Source organism: Mobula hypostoma, chromosome 13 (assembly GCF_963921235.1).
Source record: "Mobula hypostoma chromosome 13, sMobHyp1.1, whole genome shotgun sequence".
NCBI classification, from domain to species: Eukaryota; Metazoa; Chordata; class Chondrichthyes; order Myliobatiformes; family Myliobatidae; genus Mobula; species Mobula hypostoma.
In genome coordinates, this window is record NC_086109.1 from 26,985,312 (window position 1) to 26,997,279 (window position 11,968).

Sequence of the window (11,968 nt, forward strand, 5' to 3'; positions counted from 1 at the left end):
ATTAGCTATAAAATATCTGAGTTTTCTCTCTCAAACACACTCATATTAAGCATTTACTATATTAAACAAATTAAAATCAACGTTTTTTTTTCTTCTTGATGTAATGGACTGAAGAAGATAAATAATACTGTTAAACTATTCACCTTAAAGACAGGACTGTATTTAAGAAATGCTTGTGCGTTGGCACATTTTCTTGTCTGGAAAAGATAACGATTTCTCGTCTCCTATCAATTAAACGTCTCTACATATTGTTTAGAGAATAAATAGATATTGTAAATATTTCCAGACATTATTTCAATAGCATGTCCTGTTGTAAAGGGAGGACATTTGGAATCACTAAGATCCTGGGGGAGTTTGAAAGTTTGTGTCTACCCTGTCTGTTCAGACCTCTGGTGTACGGGTATACCGGCTGGCCGAGGCGTATTTGTGGTGACACTGAAAGGAGGGTGCTCTTTGTATTAAGTACTGAGCGGCGGAGTTAAAGTCAGCATGTCGGGGATCTCTCTGGACTCATGGCAACCCCCAAATGTCACACTGGAAACGACGTAGGTGGGGGTACGGGTGGTTTGAGCAGTTCGCTTGGCTCGGAACTCGCAATTGTTCTGGCAATCCTTAGTTATAACCGAGGAAAGGAGCAGCGTGTGCTCGCTTCCTCTTCCCCCAGCAGCCCCGCGCGGCTTCACACTGTAATGTGATTGTAGATGAGCCACAATTTTAATTGACTGAAAAATAGTTTTTTTTTAAAGTTTCTGCCTTAGAACTGGACAGTCTTATTCCGGTACCAATTTTGTTTTAGATATTTCGTTTAGTAACGGGAACGATTTTGATATTCCTGTTTGTGCTTTCTTTTGTTTCTGATGAATCCAGCCCTGATGCCAGGGTTTCAACGAACAAGATCAGCAGTTGCTTTCCTCCACAGATGCTCGACCATCTGAGTTCCACCAGCAGGTTGTTACTCTAGATTCCAGCACCTGCAGTCTCTTGTGTCGCTAGTTTGTTTCTTTCTTGGTCCCATTACCACTCTTCTATCTACAAAACCAGAGACGCTGGAACGACTTAGCCGGTCAGCTTTCCTCAACTGAATTTAGGACTAGTTTAATAACCTGACAAAATTCCTGCAGCTGAGGTTCTGAGGGAGCGTGGTTGATTTGAAATGTTAACCCGTTTCTTTTGCACAGATGCTGATTGATGACTGGCTGAGCTCTCTCAGCATTTTTAATTTTGTTTCAGATTCCAGTGTCAGTACTGAAATTTGTTTACCATTCTTTTTCATATTTCCTTACAACACGGGGAGACTAATGGTAGCTCTCAAAGCATCCCTTGGCCACCCATGCACACAGAACTTATAGAACAGAACATGGAATAGCACAGCACAGGCCCTTTGGCCCACAATGTTGTGTTAAACTAATTAAACCGGTCCTATTAATCCTGCTTCCCTGCATCTTAACCACATTCCTCCCCTCTTGAAATATCCATGTATCTATCTGTCTTTTAAACACTCCTGAGTTTGGAGTTCATCCAGGTCAGAGACCATACTGAGAGAGCTTTCTGCTGTTGATTCAATGTAAATTTACTGATGAGAATCAATACAGCCATTTTGTGATAATGAGAAGGGCCAACACCATACAAGTGATACTGTAGATCTCGCCAGTGATACTCAGATGCTGTTTGACCCATACGTTTTAGCTCAAACAGAGATCTTTAATTCTGTGAATTATTTGTTTAAGACATACCATTAAGTTTGTGAATTTCTTATTACAGATGAATTGGCTGTGATTTTACATAATCCATTCTATTTTTTGATATTTATGCAAAACCATTGTTTCTGCTTAAAATTATTTAGGACTAATTTAACTTCAGAATAAGAAAAAAACTGGAGGTGTTGGACATTTGAAATAAAAATAAAGTGAGGGAACTACTCAACATTCTGAGGAGAGAGAAATCAAGTTAACATTTCAGGTTGATGACTCTTCATCAGATCAGGCAATGGCCTGAAACATTTACTCAATTCTCCTTGCACAGAATGTTGTCTAACCTGTCAAGTATCTCCAGGCACTGTCTGTCATTTTATCTCTTATTTCTAACTTGTTATACTTTTCAATTTTGAAACAGCATGGGAAACATTTCACTAGAGCTGTATTGGAAGCACGCACCAAAAACCTGCAGAAACTTTGCTGAGTTGGCTCGAAGGGGTTATTACAATGGTACCAAGTTCCACAGAGTGATAAGTGGCTTTGTGATCCAAGGAGGAGACCCAACGGGAACAGGTAAGAGTGCAGAAATTTCATCATCAGCAGAGCAAGAGTCATTCAGAATATAATTCATGACCTGCTGTGAAATAACAGAAATGAGCATTTTATATAATTCTAAAGCTTCAGAATATAATTTAGAAGCTTGTCGTGAAACAAATTTCATGGCACATGCCGGATACAATAAACCTAATTCTGAAAATGATTCTGATTCATTTTCATGCTAGCAACTCTTGTGGTTATATTTTACAATGATGTATTTTGTTGCCCATAAAGATTTTGCTGGAACTTGCTATTTTGAATAATTATTTTAATTGCTGCAGGCGAGTGATGAAACTATACAGTTCAGGAAAGGGCTCTTTGGCTCGCCTTGTCCTTATCAGCCTTTGTCACCATCTGCACTAACTCCTTTTGCCTATATATGTCTGTATACTTACACACATTGCCTATTTAAATTTAAATGTCTGACCATCTCTTAAATGTATTGATAGATATAGCTCCTTAGTACCCTTCTTCCACCCCCGAGCACTGCCACTTTAAGCACTCCACACCTCATACCTTCACTGATACAGTCACTGTCCTGTGTTTTCATGGAAAAGTTCCTCTTGCTAAGAGTCACTTTCTCACTTTATCATTTCCTGTCAGTCACCTTATGTTAAGATACTCCTGCACCCAGCATCACTTTATGTACATAACCAGTCTATATTTATAAGCTAATCCTTTGTATATACAGCCACACTCAACAGTTACTTATACATTGTGTTTTCTGGATTACTGTTATATTTGTGTTTATTGTGTTTTTTTTATGCTGCATCAGATCCAGAGTAAAGGTCATTTTGTTCTCCTTACACTTGAGCACTGAAAAAATGACTAAACATTCCTGAATCTTGAGTCTACGTCACCATCTCTGGCAGCAAGTTCCAGATATCTGCATTTAAAAAGAAAAATCCCTTCAAAACTCCTTTCTTTTAAAACTCCTTTCTCCTTCATCTCAGCTTAAATCGCTGCCCACTTGTTTTTGATACCCTTACAATGAGAAAAAATTCATGGCTATCTACCCTACCTATGACATTTACAATTTTATAAACCTCCCTCAGCCTTCTTTGCTTCAGGAAAAACAAATGCAGCTAGTTTTGTCTCTAGTGTTGCAGTTCAGTAAACGCATAATATTCTGTTCCCTGAAAGTGGTTCAAGAAGCATCTCCTTTCTCCCCATTCACAAATGAGAAAATCTGCAGATGCTGGAAATCCGAGCAACACACATAAAATGCTGGAGGAAATGTCGACTGTACTCTTTTCTGTAGATGCTGCCTGGCATGCTGAGTTCCTCCAGCATTTTGTGTGTGTTGCTTCTTTCTCTCCATTCCCTATTTAGCCGACAAGCTGTAAGTATAACTTGAGCCATTTTATCATGGTATTTTTTGAATCCAAAAATTTACATTCACAGCCCTTGCTGAAAGGCTAAATTAATCAAATTTATTGCTGTTAAGCAATAAGTGAAGCAAAGATTTTTTTATTCATTTAGACTGTCTAAGAAAGATATAAATCAGCTGCAGCTTTTTCAAAATGCAGCAAAAAGTATCTTAGCTAAAAAAAAAAGAAAATCTAAGCACATTTCATTGGTTTTGGCATCATTATACTAGCTGTCTGAGTCCTTTAGGATCAATTTTATAATATTCTTAATTTTTTATAAGGCTCTGAATAATATATCTCCTCTGTATGTTTTGGAGTGTCTATCCTCTTACATCCCTAATCATAATCTTAGATCTATGAATACTTGCTTGCTTAGTGTTCCTGGAGCCAAGCATATAAAAACTGATGATGCAGCCTTTTGCTGTAATGCACCAAAAATCTGGAATACTCGACTGACAGAGATAATACAAGCTAGTACTGTGGAACATTTGAAAATATTTTTAAAAACCTACTATTTAATTTGGCCTACTTATAGGATTACTTAATGCCTGTTGATGTTGATTGCATTTATGCAATTTGGTATATTCGATTACATTTATTCTATATAATGTTTGCCTTTACTTAAGATTTTTAATTTTGTTTCATATTTTTATTATATTGATTTATCTTTACAGTCTATGTAAAGCACTTGGAGCCTGTATCTTAATGTATGAAAGGAGTTATATAAATAAACATTATAATTAATCAAAATGAATACATTAAATTTGTCATTTTACTAGGAATAAAACTGTAGGTTGGTTTGCACCACTTTAGTGCACTACAGCATTGCTGCATGTAGTACTCGATGTTAAAAGATTTTCCTACTAAAATGACATTTAAAACTTATGGTAACAGTTTAGATTGTGCCACATTAAATCAAAACAAAAGAATTTGAATTTCACTGTGCGAATATTATTGAACAAATGAGCTAATATACTTTACAAGCTCCAGGGATGTGTTTTATTTTGTGTTTAATTACTTCAGCGTTAGTTGTGAGCGAACTTGCTATGATATCTCCTGGCCTCATATCAAATACACATGAGGGAGAAATATAACTGTATAACAATTACAGCACAGAAACAGGCCATCTCAGCCCTTCTAGTCCGTGCCGAATGCTTACTCTCACCTAGTCTCACCAACCTGCACTCATCCCATAACCCTCCATTCCTTTCCTGTCCATATAGCTATCCAATTTTACTTTAAATGACAATATCGAACCTGCCTCTACCATTTCTACTAGAAGCTCGTTCCACATAGCTACCACTCTCTGAGTAAAGAAGCTCCCCCTCGTGTTACCCCTAAACTTTTGCCCCCCAGCTCTCAACTCATGTCCTCTTGTTTGAATCTCCCCCATTCTCAATGGAAAAAGCCTATCCACGTCAACTCTGTCTATCCTCCTCATAATTTTAAATACCTCTGTCAAATCCCCACTCAACCTTCTACACTCCAAAGACTAAAGACTCAACTTGTTCAACCTTTCTCTGTAACTTAGGTGCTGAAACCCAGGTAACATTCTCGTAAATCTTTGTACTCTCTCTATTTTGTTGACATCTTTCCTATAATTCGGTGACCAGAACAGTACACAATACTCCAAATTTGGCCTTACCAATGCCTTGTGCAATTTCAACATTACATCCCAACTCCTATACTCAATGCTCTGATTTATAAAGGCCAGCATACCAACAGCTTTCTTCACCACCCTATCCACATGAGATTTCACCTTCAGGGAACTATGCACCAATATTCCTAGATCCCTCTGTTCTACTGCATTCTTCAATGCCCTACCATTTACCATGTATGTCCTATTTTGATTAGTCCTACTAAAATGTAGCACCTCACACTTATCAGCATTAAACTCCATTTGCCATCTTTCAGCCCACTCTTCTAACTGGCCTAAATCTCTCTGCAAGCTTTGAAAGCCTACTACATTATCCACAACGCCACCTATCTTAGTATCATCTGCATACTTACTAATCCAATTTACCACCCCATCATCCAGATCATTAATGTATATGACAAACAACATTGGACCCAGTACAGATTCCTGAGGCACACCACTAGTCACCGGCCTCCAACCTGACAAACAGTTATCCACCACTACGCTCTGGCGTCTCCCAGCCAGCCACTGTTGAATCCATTTTACTATTTCAATATTAATACCTAACAATTGAACCTTCCTAACTAACCTGCCGTGTGGAACCTTGTCAAAGGCCTTACTGATGTCCATATAGACAACATCCACCGCTTTACCCTTGTCAACTTTTCTAGTAACCACTTCAAAAAATTCAGTAAGATTTGTCAAACATGATCTTCCATGCACAAATCCATGTTGACTGTTCCTAGTCAGACCCTGTCTATCCAGACAATTATATATATCATCCCTAAGAATGCTTTCCATTAATTTACCCACCACTGACGTCAAACTTACAGGCCGATAATTTCTAGGTTTACTCTTAGAACCCTTTTTAAACAATGGAACAACATGAGCAATATGCCAATCCTCCGGCACCATCCCCATTTCTAATGACATTTGGAATATTTCTGTCAGAGCCCCTGCTATTTCCACACTAACTTCCGTCAAGGTCCTAGGGAATATCCTGTCAGGACCCGGAGACTTATCCACTTTTATATTCCTTAAAAGCACCAATACTACTTCCTCTTCTTTAATCACCATAGTTTCCATAATTTCCCTACTTGTTTCCCTTACCTTACACAATTCAATATCCTTCTTCTTAGTGAATACCGAAGGAAAGAAATTGTTCAAAATCTCCCCCATCTCATTACTCCACGCATAGCTGTCCACTCTGTTTCTCTAAGGGAGCAATTTTATCCCTCACTATCCTTTTGCTATTAGTATAACTGTAGAAACCCTTCGGATTTATTTTCACCTTACTTGCCAAAGCAACCTCGAACAAATATTTGTTCAAGCGTGTTAAATGGACAAATCCTTAATTAATGCTGCTGGTAGTGGACTAGCCACATTTTGTGTTTCAAACATGAATAGCTGATAAATAATGAGTATGATTGGCATACAAATCAATGCAAGTTTATGGAACAAGTGCTGCTTGTAATGTAATACATAATGCAGGTTTCAACTGCAACATATTGAAGGGGGCTGTTACACAACTTTGCACTGCAATTAAAGCCATCAGTAAAACATTTTGAGTTCTTGAAATATCTGTAAATTTTAAGCACTGTTTATAAACTTTTCCAGTTCTAAGTTCTATTAATGCATTCATCTGAGAAATATATTTCTATTAATTCCATATACTTTTTTCTATTTTGATATTGCAAACTCATCGAAAACATATTATGAAGTGCTCCTATGACAGGATCATGGAATGAATCAAAACAGTGAAGGGCCAATTACTGCATTTTTGCCTCTGTGCTCTTTCAAATAGCCATCCAGTCCCACTGCTTACTCTTTCTCCATCCTTCTGCAAACGTTTCTCCTTCATTTACCCGATATATACAATTTAAAATGTGAAAGTTATATTATTATTAGTTTTTGATTTTATGTGGCAGCATTTTAAGGAACAGAATTGCATCTATCATAACTTAATACAAACTCATTGCTTGTGTACCCAGGTAGAGGAGGGTCATCTATATATGGAAAGCACTTTGAGGATGAGTTGCATAAAGATCTAAAATTCACAGGTAAATTATGTGTCTATTCTGAACTTTCAAAGGTAACCTTTGCTTATCAAATCTTGAGGGCTTAGGAGAAAATTGGTATGTTTTTGTCTAACTGTTGAAGAAGTATTCAGTGTAAATTTGACATTCATACGCGAAGTCATTGACAACATTGGTTCTGTTCCTCTCCATAGATTTTGCCTGATCAGCTAAGATTTAACCCAACAGTGCCAGTTTTGTTGGAAAAAAATAACATTTCTATATATTACATATTTATGAATTGTTGGCTGTAAGCTTCAGATGGAAAAATATTGATGGTGGTTTTAGGATTTCTCTCTGTCATCTTAAATATCATGGATGCTTAGAAATTTGTTTACTTGTATTACATTTTCTCCAAAATCTATCTTTGAATTTAACGTTCTTTGTAAAAGCTGAAAAAATGTGGAATGAATATTTAGATGGGAGAATACGTATGCATCTTACTTGCAATAATTTCATTGTTTAGTAATTTATAATTATTTAACCTCTACTATGCTCCATGTACCAATTATTAATGGTTAATTGTGTGTGTATATAATTATCCCAGGATTATATCTATGTGATAATAACTAATGTATTATGACTTTATGTCTACAAATTGTTATGAGGTTAAGTCATGAGGGCTATAGATAGGGAAAGTGCAAGCAGGCTTTTTCTACTAAGGTTGGGTGAGACTAGAACTAGAGGTCATGGGTTAAGGGTGAAAAGTGATTTATTAAATGGGAAGCTGAGGGGGAATGTCTTTACTCAGAGGGTGGTGCAGGAGGATCAAGCTGCCAGTGGAAGTGGTGAATGTGGGTTCAATTGCAATATACAAGAGAAATATTGGTAAGTACATGATGGAAGGCTTATGGATGGCTATGGTCCAGGCACAGGTCGATGAAACTCGGCAGAATAACAGTTTGGCACACACTAGATGGTCCAATTGGTCCGTTTGTGTGCTGCAGTGCGTTATGTTTCTGACCCCGATTGGTATAACTATGCAGTTGTCCAATGACAGTTGCCATATCATTCAGTGGATGAATGAATATTACGAATTGTGAAAAGGTAATTGAAGTAAAGTCAGTTTAAGAAGCATTTGGATATATTATTTGAGCTTGTGGTGAAAAGAAAGAAAAAAATTATTATTGTTACCAACTAGAACAATGTTTAGTATATTTGACAGCAAACACATTGTTGGAATTTTCCCATAGTTTAACCTCAGGAACAAAATATCTGTGTGAAAATCACAAATTGGTGATGTTTTCCTGCAGGTTAAAAAAATTAAAATCTGCAGTTTTATAATGCTATGTTTTTAAAATGCTAAATATTAATGCCTTCTGGTTAGGTGACTTGCGGCTGCAGTTTCTACATTTAGTGTTGGACCTAAGTTTAATAAGTAATATAGTTAAGATAATGAGTGAAGGGTATTTGTTGTGATCATTGTGAATTTTATGTGCAATGATTAAACTTGGTCTATTTTTATTTCTGAGAGAACTGTGCTAAATTAATTTAACTTTCAAGTGGAGTAGCTGTTATTTGCAAAGGCTAAAAATTAACAAGTAATGAAAGTCAAGTACTTTCAGTTAATAGGTATTATCTTGCATACGCATCGATTAAATCTCAACCTTGTGTGCAATAACGTCAATCATCATCTTTACACAGACGGTAGTGAGTACCTGGAGTGAGCTGCCAGAGGAAATGATTGAGGCAGGTACAATTGCATATGGACAGGTACATGGAGTGGAAGGGCTTGGAGGGTTATGGGCCAAAAACAGGCAAATGGATCGAGCATGGCCAATGCTGCGGTTGGAATGGGCCTCTGGGCCAAAGGGTCTGTTTTGGTGCTGTATTACTCTGTGACTCCATAACTAATTTTACCATGCCTCCCTTTTTCAAAGGTGCAGGGATCCTCGCCATGGCGAATGCAGGTCCAGATACAAATGGCAGCCAGTTCTTTTTAACCTTGGGACCTACACCACTGCTGGATGGCAAACACACAATCTTTGGTCGCATCTACCGTGGATTGTCAGTAGCTAAACGTATTGAATTCGTGGAGACAAATCGTGAAGACCGACCAGTGGATGATGTTATAATTCTGAAAGCTAGTGTAAGCGAGCTGAGTTAAGGCCATAACCCAGGAATTATGTTTTCTTGTAATAAATTAGAGTTCATGGCCATGTGTTTTTAATGACCTTCCTGTATACAAATGTGGTACATTTGTATTTGTGGTATCATTCAAAAGGCAGAGCAGCAGCGTACAGTCACTTTGTTTAACACCTTTGTCATCAGTAACATCTCCAATTTATTTAATATTAATATTTGAGCTGCATGTGTATCTACAGCTCATTTGTTTAAAATGATTACAACTAATAGAAGTTTTATTATATCATTAGTATAATATGTTATGCATTTTAGTTATGTTTAAAAAAAGACAAAAATACAGGTGGGTCAGAGAATTCCACAGCAGCATTTTCTGTCTTACAATTGAAGTTGTTAAGAAAAGGATGTAGTCGATGAACTTAATTAATTTTTTGTAAGGATCAATGGAGAAAATATATTTTATAGGATCATTGTGGATTTTGTAAAAACACTTCTGACAAATCCCACATAGGGGTCTGATCAGAAAAATAAAAGCCCATGGGAATGACGGAATGAAGCCCATGTTCTTATATTTAAAACATTCACAACAGGTCATTCAGCTCATCTGGTACTGTGGTCTCCGGGGCATCCCATTCCTTACCCTAAACCTCTGAAGCGTATTCCCTCACATCTATTTCCCATCTCATTTTGTTCCATGAGCCCAGATTAAGGGTTAATTTATAGTAACCAATTAATCGACCAGCACATGTAGGAGGAAACCCACGTTTGGTCTTATGGATGTGGAGAGGACATGGAAACGTCACTGACAACGTCCGAGGTTGGAATGCAGCTAGGTTCCTGGAGCCGTGAGGCAGCAGGCTGATTGAAGATCCATGATGCCACCCAAATTGATCCAAGATTGGCTGAGTGGTCAACGGATGATTTAGTGAGTGGAACTGTTTTAGTTGTAGTACGATTCTATAGGTTAATTGCTGGGCCACTTGCTTCTTTTATACCTCGATCAATAATTTACATATAGTTGTAAAAAGTATGATTAAGAAGGTTATAGGCAACATAAAATTGCTCCCACAGTTAATAGAGTGAAAGAAAGCTATAGATTAAATTGCTGAAAGATAACAATGAGCAATTCAAATGGGCAGTGTAGCAGTTACTTGAAAACAAGCCAAAACGGCTGAGAGACTGAGTATAGGGATTGACACTGTATGATGTACTTCCAGATAACTGAGTTCCAAATCAAAAAAAGTATGTTCGATTCTTTATTCAGAAATCTGCAAAGATGTATGATCTTATAGCAATAAAAAAACTAACAAAACTAAATTAGCAATAGTGCGAAATAAGAGTAATAAGTGTTCAAATTAGCGTAATTAAGTGGTCGACAAAAAAGTACATCATCCCTGTCTCTGGTTGCCTCTAACTAAACTAATCTAGCTCAGACAAAGCATGAATATGTAACTATACTCATTTGCTTGTACCACGTCCCAACTCGTGACAAATTACCGAAACCCACAATAAACATACAACACAAAATACAATGCAGACAGAAGATAGATACATGACTCCTGAAGTGGCAATTGGAATTAGGTCTTAGCAAAGTGTAAGGAAATGCATTTGGAGATGGCAAAGGAAATATTTAATAAAAAATAGGATTCATAGAAGTGCAGAGGGTTTTAATTGGTTTAGTATTGTATTGTCACATGTACAAAGGTACAGTGAAAAATCTGTTTTGCATGCTGTTCATACAGATCAATTCATTACAACAGTGCACTGAGGTAGTACAGAGTAAAACAATAACAATAGATTTACAGTTACAGAGAAGGTAGACTCCAGGTAGACAATAAGGCGCAAGCTCGTAGCGAGGTAGATTGAGGTCAAGAGTCCATCTGATTGTACTTGGGAAATATTCAATGGACTCTAACAGTAGGATAGAAGCTATTGATGACAGTTTGGTTTTCAATGATTGTTTAAGTGAGGGTGCCGTAAGCTACCGGAACGGGAAGATGAGGTAGTTAAGAAGGCATACTGGATTCTTTACTTTCATTGCAGAGGCACAGAATATAGAAGTAGATACATCATTGGTTGAACTGAATAAAGCACCAGTTAAACTATGGTTACACTACTGCATGCCATTTTGATCACCTGCCTATTACGAATGTGAATCTAGAATGAGCTGCCAAAGAGAGTGGATTGATACGGGTACAGTACATTAACAGCAATCAAAAGATGTTTTGATAAGTACACGGCTAGGAGGGGTTTATAGGGCTCAGGCCAAGAATGTGCAAGTGGAATGACAATGGCAGGTGTTGATGAGTTGGGCCAAAGAGCCTGTATCCATGCTGTATTGCTCTATTACTCCATGATAACTGTGTTGCCTGTGCAGTGGAAGCTGAATCCTACTGGCTTGCTATACCCTAGCCTTCCACTTCATTCTGCTTGAACTGTCTTTCTAATTTTCCATCCAGATGTTGAACACTGTCTGGTTCAGGCATATCAGATTCCAAGAACCCACCTAAAGGC

At 37.5% G+C, this 11,968-nt stretch overlaps 1 protein-coding gene across 1 annotated transcript; it reads left to right on the forward strand.

The window, feature by feature from the left end:
- Nucleotides 1-435: 435 nt before the first annotated feature.
- Nucleotides 436-10,025, forward strand: ppil1 (peptidylprolyl isomerase (cyclophilin)-like 1). The gene is made up of 4 exons (XM_063066464.1): nt 436-545; nt 2,113-2,267; nt 7,289-7,357; nt 9,253-10,025. The coding sequence occupies exons 1-4, from the start codon at nt 490-492 to the stop codon at nt 9,477-9,479; spliced, it is 507 nt and encodes a 168-aa protein (XP_062922534.1). The 5' UTR covers nt 436-489; the 3' UTR covers nt 9,480-10,025.
- The last annotated feature ends 1,943 nt before the right edge of the window (nt 10,026-11,968 follow it).

What these genes read in the sequence shown, in the direction of transcription:
- ppil1 (XM_063066464.1), top strand. Translation starts at nt 490, where the DNA reads ATGTCGGGGATCTCTCTGGACTCATGGCAACCCCCAAATGTCACACTG. An exon ending in AGGAGACCCAACGGGAACAG is followed by an intron (nt 2,268 to 7,288) that starts GTAAGAGTGCAG and finishes TTGTGTACCCAG; the next exon opens with GTAGAGGAGGGTCATCTATA. An exon ending in TAAAGATCTAAAATTCACAG is followed by an intron (nt 7,358 to 9,252) that starts GTAAATTATGTG and finishes CCTTTTTCAAAG; the next exon opens with GTGCAGGGATCCTCGCCATG.